Source organism: Perca flavescens, chromosome 20 (genome assembly GCF_004354835.1).
Source record: "Perca flavescens isolate YP-PL-M2 chromosome 20, PFLA_1.0, whole genome shotgun sequence".
Taxonomy (NCBI): Eukaryota; Metazoa; Chordata; class Actinopteri; order Perciformes; family Percidae; genus Perca; species Perca flavescens.
The window spans coordinates 5,959,030-5,982,168 of NC_041350.1; the positions used below are offsets into that span (position 1 = coordinate 5,959,030).

A 23,139-nucleotide genomic window follows, 5' to 3' on the forward strand; every position below is an offset into this window, starting at 1 on the left:
TTTTTCAACATGCTATTCTATGACTTTCTATCACTTTTTTTTCGATATCCTATGCTATCACTTTTTTAACAATACTATTCTATGCCTTTTTTTTAAATGCTATACTGTTACCTTTTTGTGACTTTTTTTGACATGCTATACTATGTCATACAACACATAGCCAAATGTGTTTGAAATGTTTATTATAACAGCAGAACATGTTTGGCTTCAACATTATTACTCAAAATAAAAGTTACTTCAAAGACCTTACTTTCAATTTAAATTACATTTCAGTAAACTTTAGGTCATATATAAACTTTCAATCCATCTGCATTTCCCATGCCTTAACTCTTTTTTTGAAAATTAATGCATTTTATCTATCAGCTTTTTCAATGCAAAATCATACAGTCCCCTTTTTTTACAAGCAACATATTTCACCTTTCAGTTTTTTAGGGTGATGCTTTTTTGTTCGTTGCAATGGATATGTCGCATAATAATACGTATTTCTTCTTCCAGCCTTTTCAGTCAATTAATTTGAACTTCCACTTTTGACAGTATTCCAGTTTAGCTTCCAGCTTTTTAAGCAAGGTATTTCAGCTCTTAGCTTATTTAGGTAATGCAGTTCAGGTTTGAACTCTAACAGTTTTAAATTTCAACTTTCAGGTTTTCAGCAGTGCAATGCATTTGAGATTTTTCCAACAAATTGTTTCATATTTCTGCATTTTCATAAATGTTTCTTACACCTAGAAAATAAATTAAAACCATACAATGTCCATCATCTTTTGGCAATATTGAACTTTTAAAGCCAATAATTCAGTTTGTGTTATTCAACTTTTCAATCCAAACCATTCCCACTTTTCTACTACACTATTCTCACTACTTCACCTTCTGCTCATGCAGTTAAGCTATCAATTCAGTTTAGCTTTAGCAATTTAGCTTATGCAAACCTTTTTACAATTAAATCTTCCACCATAAAGTCAGAGTTAATTCATGTTTTTGAAATTTTGAAAATCATTTCATACTTTTATAACACTTATTTAAGTTTTAAACATGATGATTGTGGAACAAGATGTTGTTAAGGTTCTTTAACAGATTAAGTTTGGACTTGGTTATACTTCCAAACAAAAGTTTTGATCTAAAAGTTGTAACATATTATTGTTAAATAACCGATGGACTTACAGATTCTTAACAATTGAAAATGATCTATAATAATAATAGTCTTATTATCTCATAGCAAAGATGCATGCACATTAAAAACCAGAAAGCCCGTCACAAGCTGTACATCAATCTGCATTCACTGACACCAAAGTGGAAATTTAAAGTCACTCAAAGCCATATGCTTACACAATATTATCATGTCTTAAAGACATAATTTTTTTTTCAAAGAAATTAAACAAAATACTGTATAATATCAATGAAAGTTATTAAAAACCTTGAAGTTGGGGTTAACGATTACTGTACTGTTTAAAGCAAGCCTGCGTAACTTTTGACAAAAGAAATAACAAACGGCAAGCTTAGACCCACTTGTTTATGACCTTGCTGCTGTTTTATCACACTGTTTTAGCATTTACCATTATTCTTTTTTTTGTCAATAATCGGCCACATTGGCTGTTTAGCAAAAGTTACACAGTATTGCTTGAAAGCAAAAGATTTTTAAATCAATCAACTATGCAAGTCAACAAGTCTCAAATCCATCCATAGACGTTACATTATGCCCCACAAAATACTGTAGAAAGTTGCTAATGGGTAGATTTTGGTCATATTCATGGAGCACTTTAATACATTTAATCCCTACTCAGTGGCCCATTAGAAACAAAGAAACATGTTCTTCTTAAGTCAGCAAACATCAGTAAATCCATTACATGTATTATGTAATTATTTGTAAAGCTGAACCATAAATATACCACTTTCTTATTTAGCACATTGTGTTCATGCACTGACCAAAATGATTAGCTACCATGCCCACATATTTTCTCTGCCCACCCACAACATGACTTCTGGCTACGCTACAGCTGGTAACCCAAACATTGTAGTTAATGAGAGCTTATACTTGATCTTTAAAGCCTTAGTAACTTATTTATAAATCATTAATAACTAGTTAAAACTACTTTTTATAAAAGGTATCTTATTTGAAAGTAGTAACATAATACTACTGTTTTAAAGAAAACCTCAGAGGGTTCGGTACTCAAATGCCCGATTAAATAAAGGTACCTGTGACCTCCTTACGCATACAGACCTTGTGTCAATCTCAAAATACACCTCCAATTTGCTCCCATTTCTAAAAACACATCAGAGAAATGAAACAGGGCATCAGATTCATGTTGAACTCTCACATAGTGGAGGTTACTTGTACCAAGGCTCAATGAAATCAATGCAGAGAGAGAAGAAAATGTTTTCAGTCCAATGCCATTGGTTGATGATGTTGATGATGATGATGATGATGATGATGATGATGATGATGATGATGTAAACACAGCTGGGTGGGCAGCATTGCTTCATTAAAGCCGCTGCAATTGAGTGTTTACAGGCAGTCTAATCCCATTGCTCCGAGGACTCTAGCATGGTTTACTGATTGTTTTTGCTGGTGTTCTTGTCTGTCTCGTCAGTCCTCTCTGTCTTTTTGCTCTGCTCTTCCATGGCAATCACACAGCTAGGCCTTCCATCCCTGTCCACACTTTTCTCAGAGTGTCTATTATTGTATATAAGTAAGGGTATGATAGTCTTTTCATTAGTCTGTGTGATTAAAATTGTGTTTTTGCTGGACGTGTCTGTTTGTCCTAAGTTGCTGGTGTGTGTGAGCAGCATCACGGTCGGCTGGCCGTTCTCGTCGGTGGCGACCTCGCGGGAATCGGTTGCTGGGTTGGTGGGGCTGGCGTTGCCACGGCGAAAGCAGCAGCATAGTATCCGAGCAACGGGCCGGAATATAACTCTGTACAGGCCACGGCGGGCACTTTCGCTTACGAAGCAGTAGAGAGCGGGGTCGGCCACGCAGTTCAGGGTGGTCAGCAACAGTGACATGTGGTAGTAGTTAAATATTCCTGGAAAAGAAAGAATACAGGCCACTTGGTTACCACAACATTTTCCACACTGGATAACTCAAGAGAAAGTAAGAAAGACTCTGTACCTGTGATAAAGTTGCAGTCTCGCTCCAGCAGGGTGCGCACTAACAGGAAGATGTGGTAGGGGGAGAAGCAGACGAGGAAGATGAGAATGGTGCTGCTGACTAACTGCCTGATCCTCGTCTTCTGATCCGGCTGCGTCCCAGCGCTCCGGCCCACGGCCCGAAGGACACACAGGTAGCTGATCTGGACCAAAAAACATGTCATCGGATGCATCAGGATCATTGTCAAGATAACCAACTCTACTTCATATTTCCATTAAATAATCCTTTCTTCATCCTATGAAAAACCCCTATCACATCTTTTTTTAAAGAACTGTATTTACACAATTGAATAGAAATAGACAGTTAGCAATAGAAGATAGGAAGATAGTAATAGTAGTATTATACACTAAGCAAAAATAAGATTATTTATTCATTCATCACACAAGGCTGTAGTTTTGGCAGTTTGGGATTTTAAACGTGTCCAGGTGAAACATTCGCTAAGACATTGTTGCTAAGGTTTTGCCTAATAGCTGCCAATGTGTTTATTTCACAAGATTCTCTGGACTCAGTTACTCTACAGACAGGGGCGTCGCACCCGTGGGGGATGTGGGTGTTTTAAAGCCCATGTTGCAAGTTTAATTTTCCAACGAATTTGTGGTAATTGCTTGTTGGTAATAAACATTTAAACTGTTATTCATGTATTTGATGTTGTTAGGTATCACAAAACAGAATATAACACGAAAAAGTAGGTACTATTTTACAGCGGTTTGTCTTTCCCCCACAATGCATTGCATGACGTCACGTTGGGGAGACGACAGGCGAAAGCCCGTCTTGGTTCACGGTTTCTGCCACTGATCTGGCAAAATATGGCTTTTGGTCTCGACCGAGTCAATGTGTCTTTATTATGTGTATAATAATATTGGGGGGGAAGTGAAAGGCAGCTTGGACGGGGATGCTGTTCGGCTTTTCACAAGTTTAAACAGCTAGCTAACGATACGCCGACGTTTGCTAACGTTAGCCCGCAACAGCGTTAGCTTAGACTGCTAGTTAAATACCGGTATTACAACCTGCGTCCACATTGTCAACACAAGACATGTGGCGTTAGTGTTCCTTTTGTATCATACTTTTATTGAATGAAATATTAAGCTTCGCTCCTACGAAATAGGTGTTTTTTTGTAACATTACACACAAAGCTAACTGGCTATAGTTAGCCTGTACGTATGCTAGCGGGATTAGCTAACGTTGGCAGTAGTTTCCAATAGGGTCTAACTCATTGACATATATACAATGGACCAATAGACCCCGTTGCTCTGGACGGAGACCAGTGAAGGCTATTAGAAGCACTTTTCCGGTGATCACTTGCTTTACTGCACAGCCTCCAACTGACAGAGACAACGTAAATGTGACGTGAGCAACGTGTCTGAAAGTTGTAAGTCTTCTAGTAGCTGTGACAAGAGAAATCTCAATCATTTCCAATCTTACAGAGACGGAGAGTGTAGTTATATATAAGGAGATAACATAAGCACAGGCTAATTATTGCTAACTAACATGCTAGTTAACATTAGTAATTAAACCTAAACAGCTAATGTAAGTCGAAACTGCCTGCAAGCTTCTCCTGTACTGTACGGTAATTCCTCTACTGTGCGACAGAAGGTCACTTGGTTATGACACAATCGTTAGCTTATTTTTACAAAAACGTCTGCTACGGAGCCATAACGTGAAGTACAAGGTAATGGAGCCTTTTATACATTGTCGTGTTTCTTTAGAAATAAACAATGGTGTATGGCGATTCGCTCAACCAATCAGCGGGGAGATTATCTAAATATTCATGAGCATACCATATTTGGAAGAAAAGCTCTAGTTACAAATAGAGCCAAAACACAGGCATGCATAAGGGCCAATAAAATATCAACCAGGCCATTTTCAGCCCAACCAATGTTACATACCCCATTAGGAGACCTTAAGGAACAGTGTGAAATACCCTATATAATCATTCTATCAACCATTTAAGGTCTTAAGATGGCACAGACCGAATTTGAAGTTGATCGGATGAAATCTCTCGGATGAGTTTGTTAAAGTACGACATGTGGAAATGGCCAAAATTGCACTAATTTCAAACTTTGAAATCAAAATGGCGGAGTTCCTGTTGGGTTTAGGGTATGGCTCCAATGAAGCTTTTTGTACATCCTGACATGTTACATATGTGCACCAAGTTTCGTGAGTCTACATTAAACACACTGCAGGGGCTCCATTTTGTTTAACTTTGTAGGGGGCGCTAGTGAGCCATTTTTGCGCACCTATTCCCTGAAACCCTTAAAATACGTACATTTTCACCAGACTTAATGAGACCGCCAATTTTGGTGAGTTTTTGAATATGTTAAGCCCCTCAAAAAGGCGATAAATTTGCAGAAAATAATAATACTTCCTGTTTCAATAGGGCCTTCGCCGCTGTTGGCGCTCGGGCCCTAATAATCTCCTCTCTTTCATTGGTTCCAACCCAGACATCTGATGACATGTGTATGTTTTAATTTTGCAGTCCATAACTGCACTCAGTATGAGCAGAGCTTTCATTTGAGCCTAATATTAAGGCTCTTTGACGATTTTGAAAAAATGACATTTAAAGAGACAAAAATTGGCGGCCATCTTGAATTTGAAGGTCAAAAATAGGTCAAATCAATAAATCTTTATCATTTATGAATTTCTTGACCCAAATAGACTTAGAAACCATGTATTATGCAGTACTGTGGGCAAAACCATTAAAAAGTTAATTTCCAGCTAGGCTGATGGCAGCCATTTTGGATATAGGGCTCCCAAAAAATTTCCCCACATTTTTGAGAGGGGCACCCCGGCTAATTTCTTTCTTTAACCTTCATAGATGACAAATCCAGTGAGAAACAAACCTTTCCTCTCCACGGTCACGGAACTGCTATAGATGACCCAACTATCCGTTCCAACTGCAAAATCCGTTCTTTGGAACGGATCGGGTACTGACACCATAGTTCTAGTACCAGGCTGACACACGTCTCCCCAACGTGACGTCATCACCGAATTGCGGGGGGGACACTAATACCAAAAACGACACAAACTGGCCTTTAACACTATTTGGAGACATTTTTAACAATGATATACATATATTAAGTGCTATATGTACCTATTAATCAACTGTGGTGGTTAACCTGCAACATGGGATTTAACACCCCCACTTTTCCCGGTGAGAGGGTTCAACACCCGCAGTTTTTCCGCAGTTTTGCACAAACGCCTCGCGTCGAATTGCTGCCGTAGCTGTGTGTAGCGATAGCAACGCTCTGTTTTTCATGGCAACGGTGTGTACTTCGCAGCGGTCTTAATCATCCCGCTGCTCCCGCGATCGCTGTCTGCACCCTGTCTCCTCTACAATGCTGTCGGATCCAAATATGGCACTTTCCTTTTCATCAGCAACCAATCGTGAAAGTAAAAGGGGGATTTGATTCTAAAAGCGCAATCTCATTGGCTGATGCCAATTTCTGACAACGTGATTCGCTTAGAATGGTCACGTGACGTGCTCTGACATTTCTGCGGTAGTTCAGAATGTCAAAAGAAGTGCGTCGAAAATGGTCGAAAATCACCTCAGAGAAGACGAAAATAGTTTTTATTAGTAAGAAGACCCAGGGGATTACACACTGAGACAGCAGATGATGAAATGCCTTCACATAGTACGTTGATGTGTCAACTATCGTTCAGAAAACAGGAGTTTTCAGACAGCGGAGGTAATCAGACTCTCTCTCTCTCTCTCTCTCTCTCTCTCTCTCTCTCTCTCAGCAGTTTACAGAAATTCATAGCCTACAATACATGTCATATATTAAAAATGTAGGTGTCACATATATACTATTCTAATATAATTACTATACAATACTAAACAAATCTGTAATTTTGGGATCCTAAGTGGTTGTGAGTCCCTCAGGCTGTGGCAGGCAGTTCCATGTTTAGCTGTCAGTAGAGCTGCTGTCCCCTCTCCTAGGAAAACTACCAGCTTCTCTTCTGGTGTTAACTTTGGGAAGTTTTATTTTTTGGGCTATTTTTCCAAGGTGTAAATCTCTTAGTGAAGATAGTTTTTCCCAGTGGAGGAGGAGGTGCATCTCTGTCTGACCCAGTTGGTGGTCACTGAGCCTGTATTTAGTATGGATGGTAACTGCACCCTTTTAACTTCACTAGCAACGTTAAATGAAAGCTAATATGTACGAGTAGTTTCCCATGTAAGAAGTATAACGTTCTGTAACATTAGCTACATTATAGCATTCATAATAAACGGATCATAATATAATTACGCATGTGGTAATTTGCATAAATAGCACAACAGATCTAAACATTGGGTATAGCCAGGTGAAAATGTCTTGTTGACATATAACAGTAAAAGACTTAATGTAAAGGTCTGAATGGAACCCACTTAGGCTACCCATGAGCATTAATACATAGAGGCAGGAAGAAGTGCTTTAAACCAGTATTGATTATTGAGTGTATTAAACCAGTATTATTATTACAAAGATGGGGATTGGGGCTGAGTCAGTGAGACTGTTTCTGGGGTATGAGTCTGAGGGAAGAACAAGGGTAAGGAGAATGCAGAAGACAAAAGGTAGGTAAAATAAAAAAGTGAACCCCCAGAAACAGTCCCACGGACCCAGCCCCAAACCCCATCTCTGCAATAATAGGCTAATTAATAAATGCTGGTTTAAAGCACTTCTTCCTGCCTCTATGTATTAATGCTCATGGGTAGCCTATGGGTTCCATTCAGACCTTTACATTAAGTCTTTTACTGTTTTATGTCAACAAGACATTTTCAGCTGGCTATACCCAATGTTTAGATCTGTTGTGCTATTTATGCAAATTACCACATACGTAATTAGATTATGCTCCGTTTGCCCATGTTAACAAACAGTACGACACCGTTCTCTCTACACAGACTTTAAACGCGAACTTATTTTTCGTATGTTTTTATACTTTTCTAGTATCACTCATTTAAATGGGAAGCTTTTTATATCTTGTATGTTATACATTTTGTATCCCTCTGTCATTGTATCCATCATTTTTATTGTTAATAAACAAATCACATCCATCCCCCTCACTTTTGAAAAGCTTGCTACGCCCCTGTCTACAGACATCATCATCAGGCACCCTGACTGAGAGATTTGTTTGTTATATTTTATTTTTACAATGGAACTATTAGATTTTTTTCTGACATGCTAAAATGTAGTGTAACAGTAGCAAAAGTAGAGAAGAGGCCCACTCTAACTGAGTAATATCTTCAGAGTTTTTCAGAACTCAAGCTCACCATCTCCATCAATTTAAATACACCATTTCATTTTGGATAAAAAACATAGATCTGGAATAGATAGATCATCATACCGATAAAATAGCCAGCGGAAACATGAAGCCAATAGTGAAGCGGTAATAGTTGATTGGATACTCCCAAGGCTGCATGGGGTAGTGCTCGAAGCACACTGATTGGTTCTTGCGGTTTTTGCTCAGTTCTTTATGGTGGAAGAAAACCACACCCACAGCGATCTCCTTCAGCCAGATAATGGCACTGACAAGCCATGCCGCTCTCATAGAGCGGAGAGAGGTGAACCTGGAGACCAACAAGAGACAGAAAGGAGAGAACATGCCATTAGCATTAAATGAGCTCTTGTGTTTAATTGATGATAAAACTGCATAAGACAGTGATGTTGCTAGGACGCTAGAAATGGAAGCGCCGGAGACAAGACATTTATGGAAGATAAAGAGACATGTTAACAGGTTAGAGCTTACACACTGCCTGCATGACACACACGTCTCCGGTGTGGTTCGAGCCGCGCCTGAAACGCGTGCCTGCTCGAAATAGGACCGGCGCCTATGAGCGATTGACGGCGATTAGCTTCGGAGTGAGTACCGACTCTAGAGTCGTAGTGAGAGAAACCAAGTGTCTCCCCTGAGCTTTCTGACCACGGAGGGAAATCTGGAGCAGGAAAATGTAACCCTCTCCTTGATTTCATGTTGTTTACGGAGAAGGAGAACCAGGAAATGAGCCGGGGGAAATGCAACGCTACCAAGCCACAGCCGAGCTACGTGCGTCGCTGCGACGTGTAGTTACATTTTTCGAAAGGTGCACGTCAGGCTACAGCGTAGGGTCTGGCGTAGATGCAGAGGGGTCTGCGGGGGTACACTGTCGATTTGACGCAGAAAACAGCCTTTAAACAATCAAAAACATCCAGGAGGCGCAACAAACATTACAGGACAAAGTGCATACGGTAACAAATGTGTTTTTAACAGCTCCTTTAAAACCTTCGACTGACTTTTATTTGATTTTTTTATAACTAGGAAAGACTGTTCCAGAGGGTGGGATCGAAGGCACAATCACCTTGGGGTTTCAGCCTAGATTACGGGACAGCCAGAAGACCTTGGTCAGCACATTTAAGTGATCTCACCGTGTCAGGGGACACAATAATTCAGGGGCCAGCCCGTCAAGTGCTTTGTAGGTGATTTAAATCATTTTCAAATAATTGTGCACTCTATAGGTAACTAATGTACCAGTTGGTCAGCACTGGTGTGATGTGTCCCCTATGTTGAGCATTAGTTAAAAGTCTATCATGAATGAATGATTTTTTTTTTCCAGATCTTGAAAACATGACAGAGGTTTAATTTTGGCACACGATTGGACTACTTTCTTTATGTGCCACTCAAAGTTCATTATGCTGGTCAAAGAGGACTCCCAATGATTTTTGCAGTTCGTGATATGGTCACGTTATGGAATGTATTGAGTCGTGAACAGGACAGATAACGTTGTTTTTTTTCTTGTGGTCATTATGAATTTTAAAGCAATGTATTTTTATGTATTTATTTTTCAAACATATCAAGTTTTTCTTTTGGTTATATCACTGTTATGTGACCCATATGACCCAGTTATAACACACAAATTAGACAATTATTAAATAATTGTTACAGGCCTACCTACTGCTTGCATGTCCATCCTGTTGACTCAAAATTACCTTAACGGGTGGACCACAGCCAGGTAGCGGTCCAGGCTGATACAGCACAGGAAACCAATGCTGATATAAATGTTCTCATAGAGCAGGAAGCCACAGAGCTGACACAACCACTCCCTGTGCCTCCAGTCATCATCCTAAAACAACAACGCACACACATAGACACATAAACTAGACTCTAGGTAGATGAACAAGACAACAGGTAGGTGGCACGTAGAAAAATGCAGATAAAACTGGATTTTTACATGAATAAATCAAAATGAAAGGTATAATCAGACTGACAGCACATTTTTAGTGAAAATAAATCCCAAATTTACCAAATGACATTACCAGATATGCATTAGGCTTAGGAGTCACATACAATGGCTGCTTGAAGAAACATAATAAGTGTACATACAGTAATGTAATAACCTGGCTATGATGTAATGTAAAAAAGCACATAACGTATTACATTTTGTGTAAAATGCAATAACTTCTCACATTTTTTGATTGTTTTGACAAAATAAATGAGTGGTTTTACGCTACCTGAAAGAAGTACTGTAGCCACAGGGGTAATGATGCCAGGTATAACAGATCCGACACAGTAAGGTTAATTAAATAAACTCCCAGCTCATTCTTCTGCTTCAGTTGCAGAGCAGCGTGGTACAAAGAGTACAGGTTGGAGGGAATGCCGACCTAGAATCAAGAAGATCATTTATTGGGAATATTTAGATTCCCACAATGCCCCCTCTTCATTGATTACTAAATCCTGTTCAGAACACTTCCTTTCTGTTTCAATATTCAATTGTATATTTGTTAGTCCACAGATATCCCCTAATGATAATCACAAAAACACTGATATTAATATAAATAATTTGAATATGTAACCAGCTGCTGGATAACATAAAAAACTGATGCATTGATTTTTAGACCATACGACGATTTGGGTCGCTTGTTCCTTACCCCCTGCTGTGGAGGAAGGTCTTGGAAAGCGAGACTACTCTCTACCCTCTAATACAACGCACAGGAACATTTCATAAACCCGCGCCCCTAGCGGCAGGTGTAATACGACCTCATACTGTCCCTCATTTATGAAACGTGCGTACGACCTAAAACAGGCGTACGACGGGCGTACGCCGATTCCTACGCAAAGCTCGGCATTTATCAATTTGGACATGAGCGTAGGCTGCGATCAAATCTCACGTCTGGTCTGAACTCGTGTACGCAAGTTTTCGAGTCAGTGTGGACTTGCGGTGCAGCATCTAATCAGTTTAACAGGAGAAGGAGAAGTCATCAGTTGATCACTTATCAGCAATGGCCGATCTGGTTCTTTTAGAAGACCTCTATGTGCCGGTCTGCTACATTGTTTTAGCCTGTGGGGTTCTGCACAACATCACACAGGAAAACACGGTGCCATAAATGTAGCGATGGAGCCAGATGACCCGATGCCCAGAGAGCAGTGTCCAGAACAGCCACCAACTGAGGGCTATACGAAGGAGACAGGATATTATTCCTCACTTTTAAAAGGTAGCCTATAGTGTTATGTTTGGCAATGATATTCAATACAGGAAACATGACAATGCACAACATTTTTATTTATTCTTCAGGTTTTTGTTTCTCTTTCAAGTGAATGATTTATTTCTGCCATTGACCAAGTTATTTTGGCTTGTTTTTCCAGCCCCTGTGCTGTCAGGAGACAGGGTCCAGCACGGGGGGGGGCCGGAGGACACGCGCTCTCCCTCAGCTGTTGCCTCGTTCCGACGAACACGAGTAAAATATAATATTAAAGTATAAATTAAATAGACTAAACTTCAGCTGGAGTCCGATTTACTACGGCAACACTGTTGACCGCATCAGTGATCTCTTTTCATCCCGCATTCTTTCTACAGCCTTTAATACCAGTTTTCAGGCTGCCAAATAGTACACACGTTAGTGCAAATGAACCGGAGATATCAGGGTTTCAATCTCCACCTCTGAAAAGTGCCGCTTCTCAGCCAGATTACGTCTCGCCATGTCGTAAATTGTAGGGGCGAGGCTTAAAAACCCAGAATATATTGGGGCGTGATATTTAAATGACGATCGTTTCCAGCCGCCGCATTTATCAATGTACGACCATTCTTACGCTCGGATTGGTGTGATACGAACTTTTCATGAATCCCACGTGAAGCCTGTCGTAAGATGATTTCTGCGCTCATATCTGCGCTGGTTTCTACGTTAGGTTGATAAATGAGGGCCACTGTATCTAAACCAGAGAACGACGGTTGCAGTTTTGAACGTAAAGGTCACAATTTAAAACACGTCTTTTTGCAGTTTGGTTATGTTTGTGCACCATAACTACTTGGTTTACTTTAGAAAAAGATCATGGTTTGGGTTTAAAGTCAGACGTTACTTCACTGCCAGTTAAAGCAACACCAAAGGTTATTTTGTACCTTAAAATAATGTTTCCAAAATCGTTTGCCAGATTGGGTTGCGGATCTGTAGTTCGAATGAGAAATAAGAAACTGTAATAGACAATTCTGCTTCCAACCTGTAGGGGGACCGAAGAGGAAAAGTGCTTTGGTGTTGCTTTAAAGGTGCACTATGAGTTCCTGTTTCAGCGCAATTTCATTTTTGTCTCAAATGGTAGGCATCTCTCCTTGATCCGCTAGCTGCCTGCCCCCTGAACACACTGTGAAAAAGCCCGGTCTCGGGAGACAACACAGGGGTCGTAAACGTCAAACAAACACTAGGGGCACAGGCTGTGCACCAAAATACAACAAACCTCTCCAGCCAATCACCGACAAGATGGTTGGGGGAGAAGGTGGGGGTTAGTGACAGTTAGTCAGTTAGTCATGACAGTTACGGAAACATGGGGGGAGGGGCGAGCTTGCTCTGTTTTGTTTGTAATTTACAACAGAAGTGACGTCATGCAGGAACTCATAGTGCACCTTTAAGCGGAGAAAAAATATAAGTAAATACAAATATAACAAAATATCACTACAGGTTGCAAGCTGGCCAGGGAGATCTGTGCCTCCACCTCCACCTCCTGTCTGTGTCTGCCCATCCATTATATGTCTTAGAAATCCATTATATGTCTTAGAAATAGCCTAGAGTAGAATTATTGCTTTTTTTATTGTGTTTTTTAAAATTAGGTTCTTATTCCGCATATTTGTAACTGCTGAAAATTACTGGCCCGTCTACATTTCGTGGCTTGAAATCTGACTGAAAAAAGCAACTGAAGTTGAAATTGAATAGCCCCGCCGTACACACACTTACCACTAGTACGAGTATATACACCGAGGAGAAGAGGTACTGGTGGATTTCATGGCTGATGGTGCAGTTAGTCTCGTCCTCGTCAGACATGGTGAACGCCATCAGACCCCGCTCGCACTCACACTACTTCACCTTTCACATGCACACGCTCACATGAATGTTCTAAGACATTTTCACTCATACATGTTACTATAACGTAACAACACACACACACAAATCTCCATGTTGGTTGGAGCACTCAGCGATGTCCCAAACTCGTCTCATCTGGGTGAGTATTTGTCTTCTCGGATTGGGCAGTCCGGTTTTATTTGGCCACTGAGGAACACAGAAGAATATATCTTTATTAGAGCCGCTAGATAAAAAGAAGGGGGTTTACAAAAGTTATTACAATAAATCTTGAGGACAAAATTCATGTGTTCCCAATTTCATGACAATCAAATCAATAGTTGTTGACATATTTAAACCGACCTCATGGTGGCGCTAGAGGAAGAGTCAAGGAATCACCAAACGTCTTTTGGATTCTCATTCAAAAGAAAAGCATGTAACCAGGGCTTTAAGTTTACTTTTTTAATCACCAGCCAACACAGATTTTTAAGTTACCAGCCAATCAGATTTTCCACTAGCCACGTGTTTGGTTTATTATTTACTTTAATTACTTTAATCCTCTGGTTTGTTTCGCGCCGTTCCGTTTGTCTTTTCTCTTTACGCGTTGCTCGTAATCGATACCACACGCTAGGCACTGCATGTTAACATATTCACTTAGCTCAAATTCATCTAAACTGTTCTCTGTGTGGTTGAGACAGATAGAATCGTAGTGAAGAAACAGACCGGCTTCCTGTGTTAACCACGACTGCATCCTGTCGTGTCAAGTATTTTTTCATCACAGAGGACATCCTCTTTTTTTTTTTCTAAATGTTGTTCAGACCATATTATTATTTCAATAGTCATTAATTAGAGATACAATGTGAAATGGCATTGGCTTTAAAAGATCTCATTATGAAACAATTCATCCTTATTGAGAACAAAGGGAAACTCCTATAAAAAGCCTTATGATAAAACAAATGGCTGGTCCTCCCAGTGACAAATTTGAACCCACTGCTCGTGTCAACATGAAAGTAGTTTTATTAGCGTGGCTGGCAGAAAGGGGAGACAAGCTCAGAATTTACTCGTACATGCTGCCAGACCACTTTACAAGAAGTGGCCCTCAACAGCTTCTCCTTAACAACATAATAAACTGTTGGCTAAGGAGAGAGAAGGATGAATAATGAGCTGATGATGTGAGGCCCCGCATTTCTACAATAATATACCAGCAAAGGTTTACGTAGGTGTGTGTGTGTGTGTGTGTGTGTGTGTGTGTGTGTGTGTGTGTGTGTGTGTCAAGTCAAAGTAAAGGCCAAGTTCAAAGATGGGTGTGCTCAAAACAAGTGCGCCGGAAGTGTGGGGGGGGTAGGAATCACGACCCCCTTGGCCCGATTTGTTTTGCTGTTTTTTAACATCAAATCAGGAGTCCAGGTTAGTGCAAAACTGGATGTAGGGTGGTTTGCCTACAACCATAGTATTGACCAGTATTACTACAATACAATAACCAAGGTTGAACTAAATCTGAATCTGTCTTGCATTACGACTGGCATTTCTCTCCTCTGAACAGCAGAGTTAGTGGTGCAGCAAACAACTTCCTCAGGCAGAATTAAGTACGAGCATTAATCTGAACGCCGCTGTCTAACTGCAGCTTGGATTACAACCACATGTTGTATGCCTGCTCTTCTGCTCCAGAATTTTTACGTATCAAAAATCACTTTTTTGCAAGCTTCCATTTACATTTTTCAATTTGCTCATTTTTCCCTACTGTTGTTGACTTTGATAATTATGATACAATGTAGAAATACCTTTTTGGCTGCACCATTTTTTGACACACGAGTCTACACGCATAAATGTGTACAAGCATGTGTTCATTATTTTAGAGTGTTCACAGTCACTTTAAATATCAACACCAGTAGGCCTGTCGCAATATGCATTAAATCAATTAATCGCATGATAAATAAAAATGAGCTTGATAATTTTTAAATGGAAATTATCGCGGCTGGAAAAATTTCCATTTTATTTATTGTTTTTGATTGTGTTTGGTTTTTATTTCAGTGCATTTCTTTGTTAACAGAGACTGAGAGTCCATTTTATTTATTGTTTTTGGTTGTTTTGTTCATTTATTTTGGATATTTAAAATGTCTTCCAGTTCCAGTGTTAAATATTTTGTAGAAATAAAAGTTTATTGATCTTTGAAAAGGTGTACCTGCATTATTATGCCATTATTAGATGAAAATTGTCTCAGAACGACAATATTATCGTTTATTGCAATAAATTCTGGGACAATTTATCGTCCAGCAAAATTTGTTATCGTGACAGGCCTAAACGCCAGCACAATCAAGTCTTACACCAGGCTATGCACTGGGTTTTTTTAAGATTATTTTGGGGGCTTTTCCCTTTATTTTAAAGTGGATAGATATGAAAGGGGGAGAGAGATGGGGGAGGACAGCAAGTCGGATCTGAACCCTGCGCCGCTGCAGGACTCAACATGGGGTGAACGCTCTTAATGGGTGAGCTAGAGGCCGCCCAACTTTTAGTTGCAGTTGTTTTGCGTTCCACTGTCAGTCAAATTGAGTTGGATGTATGAATAGCATCTACATTCAGTATTCTGTGAACTCCAGTGTAACAGAGTCAATGGACAGTAAAGCTTCCTCTGGCTATAACCTCCACTATACTTCTTTGCTTTGCCATCCCAGCATTTTGAAAATGGCTCCATAATAACACACTATGAAACCATTAAGAGCTACTTTCACACAACACACTTAAACCACAAGCATCATCTCTCTTTCTCTCATTCACTCTGTCCTTCTGTACGACTCTCTCTGGTCTTCCTAAATAAACCACAGACAGATTAAGGCACAGCTGGACACACTGTGCATTCCTGAAGTGTCAAGCTAAACCATGCTTTTAACCCTTATTCAGCCAGGTGGCTAGTGTTATGGAATAAATCAGAAGTATTCATGTACAGTAATACTGTATGTGAAATTTCCACTTTTGTAGATAAAGATATGTTGAGTCTTATAGATGTGATTGTGGAGATGAACTCCCTTTAGTCCAGGAACTGTTGCTAATGTGAACACTGTAGTGTCCGTCCTGTAGATTGATGTTACACTGTCAAATGATAATAAGTCTACAGTGGAGGCACACACAGCAGGGGCAGCAGCCTAAAGGGATTTATGCTTCTGCGGAGGTTCCACGCAGAGCTTTCGCCGTAGCCTACGTGAGTGGACTACTAAGAATTGCAGGGCCGGCATGTGTTGTGTGCATTGGGAGTGTGTGTGTAGAGCAAGTGAGAGAGTGACGGTTATTTACTTCGGCGCGATTACAGACTCTATAGGCATAGATGGAGAAACAAAGTGTCTCCCCTGTGCTTTTTTGACAAAGGTGGGAAATCTGTAGCAGGAAAAGTTAACCCTCTCCTTGATTTCATGTTGTTTATGGAGAAGGAGAACCAGGAAATGAGTTGGGGGAAATGCAACGCTACAAAGCCGCGGCCGAGCGGACCAATCATGGTTGTTTTTGCGATCTGCTTCGTCTCAACGTGTAGTTAAATTTTTTGAGAGGTGCACATCAGGTTACGGCGAGGGTCCGTATCTTTACGTACGTACCCACGCCGTCGATTTATCGCAGAAGTATAAATTGGCATTTAGCAACAGAAAAGGCATAAAGCATAAACTTCCATAAGTGGGAAGTGCCAAGTTGGATTTATTGGAGTTTTCCCGTCATAATTATGCCTTGGATGTTGACGCCAATGCTATTTAGAAGTCAGAAACGGGTGACATAGTAACTCCAATATGACTTGAACACGGCAGAATCTACAGAACACATAAGGCAAAATATATTGTATGCCGAAGACATTAACCTTTATGTTAGCTGACCCAGACATCAGTTGTGCAAGCAGACCTAACAAAACAAGCTTGATTTAAAGTATGAATCTGGGTGTTCTACCTCCGAGGAATCAGTGACTCCAGAGTCCTTCCACTGTAATGACACACTAAGTATACTGTAATTAAATAGGTAATAACAGACAGATACTGTTGATGCTTCAGCAGAAACCTCAGTCAGTATGTTATAAATGGGATTCATAATAATAACTGTAGCATTGCTCATTAATATCTACAGTGAGACACCATTTCTACTGTTCAAATTCATTCTTCAAGTGGTCTGAAGGGTTAATGGCCTTTTGTTCTGACTCCCAGCAGAGACTCTGCTCACTGTACAGCTGTGAGATCTGGATTTAATAAAGCAATTCAATCACATGAGTTTATTTGGAATATTTAGAAGAGGTTAAACTGTGTGTGTGTGTGTGTGTGTGTGTGTGTGTGTGTGTGTGTGTGCGTGTGCGTGCGTGTGCGTGTGCGTGTGTACAAGAGTGGGCGGGTTATTCTTCTGCAAATAGATTTTCAAAGGTAAAATTGAAAACAACTTTATCGTGTTATCGCATCAAAATGCCATTATATCAAGGGTTTAATGGGTCCTGGAGATCCCTGAACTGTTTTTCTGTTTCTGTGGTACCCTGGGAAAAATACAAACAATAACTGCCCCGGTGTTTTGTAGAAATGTACAACAGCTGAGACTGATCACCTGAACTGATGATCAGGGTGACTGATTGGTGTTTGGTAACTGCTAGTGAAGGGGTGTATAACTTTTTACTAACTTTTCCGATCCAGTCCTCAAATCTAACCCATATTTCTGTCATGGTGCTGTCTGTTTTCCCTCTCCCCTCTCCCTTGTTTTTTGTCTGTCATGTGCTGAGTGGGTGTGGCGCTCCTGGCTCTCTCCCTCCTCGTCGAGACACCTGTGGCTTCCTGTTCACCTGATTCACATCCAGCAATCACCTCTCCTGTTTTAAAACCCCAGCCTTCCAACCAGTCTCTGCCAGATCGTCCGTTCACCTAAGTGGTAACACTCGCTACGGCCAACCTCAATGTTTTCAAAGACTGCTTTTCTTTTGTATACCTGTTGCAAGCCTTGTTTTGTGTTTTTGTGTCCAGATTCCCACTACAGCCCTGGAAGCCCAGTCTGCCTGTCTGAGCCTTGTTCTTCTCTCAAACCTGTTTCTCACCTGTCTGCCCGCTCTCAGCCCCAGGGGATATCCAGCACCTGCATTACTCATTTTTTGTGTTCAATAAACCTCAACCTTTTCGTGTCTGTGCTTGAATCCAGACAGCCCAGCCTAACAATTTCAGCCTAACCTTAAACCATTAGCTTCAAACTTATAAAACTTCAGTCCTCACCCAGAGCACATCTTAAACATTGTAGGCCTATATCATTTTACACTTTTTCTCCGGCTTCATAATGTAAACAATGACTAAAATGCATTTTCTTCATTCCTAAATCAGGTGATTTAAGAAATGACGAACATCAGAATGTTACCTTTTTTTCTGTCAATGGGTTTCCTTAAAAGCTACCGAGCAGACACACAGCTGACAAACTCAGATGGAGACTCAGGTGGAGAAACTTAACTAAACTAAACTAGTCACTTTGATAACTTTAAACGTAATCAATCCCCCAGACACCAGGATCAATAAATGTACAAATTACAGTGTGATCAATGCCTTAACTCATTTCCCCAGGGCAGCAGGAATGCCACTGCTGCTCTGTGATCGGTTACCCTGGCAGCGGTAACCGTGGCAACAGCAGAAGGTTGTAAATCAGGCACGGCTACAGGGAATATGCTGTTACCACAGCCATTCCTCTAACCCACGCATCACTGGAATTACCTTCATCACCAACTACTATCACAACCCACTTAGCTGCAAAAGTTTGAGAACCACTGGTCTATGCCATCCTAACTTACGGTTCCAAACTTGGGAAATCCCTAGGTTATAGATTTTAAACATGGGAAGTTTCTGTAATGAGGCGCTTTGATTAACATCACACTCGGGTAGGAAATACAGAAACCAACAACTTGTCACTGCACAAAAGGGTTAGGGTGTTGTTAACTATCTTCTGTTAACTCAAACCACCATGTTCAAGTGAGACTGACAGTAATTCCTTCATGCAAACCTAATCACCCAGTAACGGTAGCTTAAAACACCACAACAGTCTGTAAATGCTGGCAAAAAAAGTTGCTGTGATATATTTTAGCCTGTGACAGTCATTGTCACACACATGATGGCCAAAGTAGTAGTCATTGGTCGTTATTGGTTTAGAAAAGTCAAGTCAATTTGAGCTTGGAGGTTCATCCTGGACTCCACTCTCTCCTTCCGATCCCACGTCAACAACATGAAGATTCTACCACCTGAGAAACACCTCACGACTCCGGCCTTCACTCACACGTTCAGTAACTGAGACACACATCCATGCCTTCATCACCTCCCGTCTGGGCTACTGCAATGGTGTCCTGTCTGGACTGCCCACCAAGGCCCTTAGCAGAGTCCAGTATGTCCAGAACTCTGCTGCCAGGGTTGTAACCCACCCAAAGCCCTGGCAGCATATCGCTCCCATCCTCCAACAGCTCCACTGGTTGCCACCTACAAGATCCTCCTGCTCACCTACAAATCTCTTCATGGACTCTCACCACACACGTCATAGATTTCCTCCACCCCTACACTCAGTCACGTTCCCTGTGGTCCTCTGACAAGGACCTACTGGACACCCTCCGCACTAGTTTGCAGACTTTTGGGGACAGGGCTTTCTCTTCCAATGCTTCCACACTCTGGAACAGTCTACCACTCCATGTCAGCTCTGCCCCATACCTGCCCATGTTCAAAACGCACCTTAAAACATTTCTTTTCACTAAGTCCTACTAGTGAAAGGCGCTATATAAGTCCAAGTTATTATTATTATTATTATCATTGACCTTAAATAAGCAATGTCCATTTACTGAACGTTTTCCAGAGCTTTAAGCTGCATCTCGGGGCTCTCTCAGCTGAAAAAAGTTTGGCCTTTAAAATAAAAGAAGTAAGAAGAAACCCTGTGGCTTAGTGATCTAGGTCATCTACCTTGCTCTCTCCCCCTGTTTCCTGTCTATCTCCTACGTCATAAAGGCAAAAATGCAGATGTGATTCATCGTCTATACACACAGAAAGCATCTCGCTATACTGTTCATCAAACCTGTGTCACATCTAGGGCTGCAACCAACGATTATTTTCATTGTTGATTAATCTGTAGATTATTTTCTCGATTAATTGGTTAGTTATTTAGTCTATAAAATGTCAGAAAATGGTAAAAAATGAAAAACAAAATATGTTTTTCAAAGCCCGCGATGACGTCCTTAAATGTCTCATTTTGTCCACAACTCACAGATATTGAATTTACTGTCATAGAGAAGTGAAGACACTAAAACATATTTACATTGAAGAAGCTGGAATCAGAGAATTTTCAACTTTTTTCATAAAAAAATGAGTCAAACGGATTAGTCGATAATCAAAATAGTTGACAAGTAATTGATTCATCGATTCATCTAGGCAGCTCTAGTCAAATCAATTAAGAAACATGTTCAATTCAGGGGCAACATTTCTGTCAGTGCTATGATATTCTATACATGCATGCAAATCAATCTTCTCTGAAAATGCAGGACTCAGTGTATCATGCAGCACTAAGATTTGTAACTAATTCTAGTTTTCGTGCCTTCCTTGCACAATCCCAGGTTGGAGCATTGGTATATTTTTCTTTTTAAACTGCCTCCTTAATTGTGTACTCTCCTGACTCCTAAAGTCACCACCAGGAAATGTAATCTTCGATCATTTGGGCAAATCATGTATGACATTCCCCGAACGCGAACTGTCTTTGTTTTTGCACCCTCATCCTGGTATAAATTGCAGAATCATCTTAAATTAGACTTCCTGCCAACAATGACACAGTTTAAAATTAGGATAAAGGACTATTTGAGTACTAAAAGCACATGTGCTGTTACTGAGCGCTGCTGGTCATTATGTTGAAATTATGTTAAATTTTAAAAATGTTTTATGTTAAAACTTTTTCTCTTTTATGTTGTATGTTTTTCACTGTATATTTTAATATGGAACTATTCTACTGCTGTCTTGGCCAAGACTCCCTTGAAAAAGAGATTCTGAATCTCAATGGGATTATTTCCTGGTAAAATAAAGGTTAATAAAAAAAAATAAAATAAAATATGTCCAACTTTCCCCAAAACAATCTGATCGGAATCTAAAATGAACATCCTGTCAAGCCATGTCAGCGTCAGACGGCTGACAGCTCCTTACTATCAGATCTGAATCACATTGTCCTCCAATCAATTCACGTCATGAAAAGTAATCTTCTTTCTCACGACGTACTGTAAAGGTAAATCAACTGAAATTGTGTTTCTCTTGATACTGTGGCACACTGAGACCTCAGATGTGACATGAAATATGATTTGATGCATGTTGTGTTTTCATCCAAAGCTCCAAACACATCCTTCACTCCGCTGTTTGATAAATGTGTTCACTCAGCAGTGCTCAGGACGACCTGAGGCTCTGAGGCTGGTGAACCCATCACTCTGAATTACCCAGTTGGCCTCTTTGAGACAAGGACAAAGTCAGAGTTTGTTGTTTGTGGCATTTGAAAAGAGCAGATTTTGTGACACAAGCTACTATGACATAACACTAGTGTGAAATTCAGCATCAAAACTAGATGATGGTGATTTTTGGTGCTGAATTCCACCCTATTTGGTGGAGGATCACAAAAAAGATGTATCAAACACACTAAAAAGCTTTAGTTGTATGCACAATGAGGGATTAAATGTATACAAACAATGTTATACTTGAGGCTAGGAAGGGATTAACCCACTTTGGGGGTGAGGGGCAAAACTTAGCTATGGGTCCTATACTGACACCCCCCCCACCTAGCCTGGGTCCAGACCTCTGAATCACCTGCCATTATCTAATTTTGTTCAGCAATTCAAAAAGCTCTGGCTATTTCTGATTTTTGGAAAAACAATCAACCAATCAGAGAGTTGCAGACTGGATTGGAATAGTGACATCATCTTCCAAAATAGTTAGCTAACTACATCAATGAAACACAACAGAAAAAAAAGTGAAAAGAATTGATGACATCGACAAAGGTTTTTATCGACTTAAGGAGGTAACTGCAGGTGACGGGGTAGATTCCAACTGTAGAGGTAGGCACTATTTCGTTATTTTAATGCCCACACATTTCCTGTATCCTTTATTAAACATGACCAGTTTCCTTGTGATACAGGTATCCAGAGAGGCGGCATATTTGGGCAGGTGTGACCATAGAGGTAGGGTGAAATAATATTATATTAAAGGGATACGCCACCGTTTGTTGAAATGGAGCTTATCACGGTCTCCCCTACCTGTAGATAGGCGGGCAAAGCATTTTTTGTGCATGCATTGTTTTAGTCTGGTGTAGGGCTGGGCAATATATCGATATTATATCGATATCGTGATATGAGACTAGATATCGTCTTAGATTTTGGATATCGTAATAACGTGATATGACATAAGTGGTGTCTTTTCCTGGTTTTAAAGGCTGCATTACAGTAAAGTGATGTACTCTTCTGAACTTACCAGACTGTTTTAGCTCTTCTATTATTTGCCTTTTCCCCACTTAGATATTATGTTCACATTACTCATGATTATTTATGTAAAATCTAAGTGTGAAGATATTTTGTTAGAGCACCAATTTTCAACCCTAGAATATCGTCGCAATATCGACATCGAGGTATTTGGTCAAGAATATCGTGATATCTGATTTTCTCCATATTGCCCAGCCCTAGTCCGGTGCAACACGGGCAGTGCCTCCGCTAGTTAGCTTAGCGTAGTGAATGAAATCCTAAGT

At 40.3% G+C, this 23,139-nt stretch overlaps 1 protein-coding gene and 1 long non-coding RNA gene across 3 annotated transcripts in view; one reads left to right on the top strand and one right to left on the bottom strand.

The window, feature by feature from the left end:
* Positions 1 to 214: 214 nt before the first annotated feature.
* Positions 215 to 23,139, bottom strand: part of gpr68 (G protein-coupled receptor 68) — a 30,066-nt gene continuing 7,141 nt past the window's right edge. The window contains exons 1-7 of one of the 2 annotated variants that reach the window (XM_028566183.1): positions 18,766 to 18,948; positions 13,312 to 13,623; positions 10,603 to 10,752; positions 10,081 to 10,214; positions 8,462 to 8,684; positions 3,104 to 3,284; positions 215 to 3,017 (exon numbers count right to left, since the gene is read on the bottom strand). In XM_028566183.1, the coding sequence (XP_028421984.1) occupies positions 2,545 to 3,017; positions 3,104 to 3,284; positions 8,462 to 8,684; positions 10,081 to 10,214; positions 10,603 to 10,752; positions 13,312 to 13,410 (1,260 nt within the window). In that variant the 5' untranslated portion in view covers positions 13,411 to 13,623; positions 18,766 to 18,948 and the 3' untranslated portion in view covers positions 215 to 2,544. Of the gene's footprint in view, positions 3,018 to 3,103; positions 3,285 to 8,461; positions 8,685 to 10,080; positions 10,215 to 10,602; positions 10,753 to 13,311; positions 13,624 to 18,765; positions 18,949 to 23,139 lie in introns of those variants that run through there. The other variant, XM_028566182.1, reaches the window with a different exon arrangement.
* LOC114546977 (uncharacterized) lies at positions 15,587 to 18,550 on the top strand. The gene is made up of 2 exons (XR_003691101.1): positions 15,587 to 18,291; positions 18,384 to 18,550. It is a non-coding gene; the product is annotated as an uncharacterized LOC114546977 (long non-coding RNA).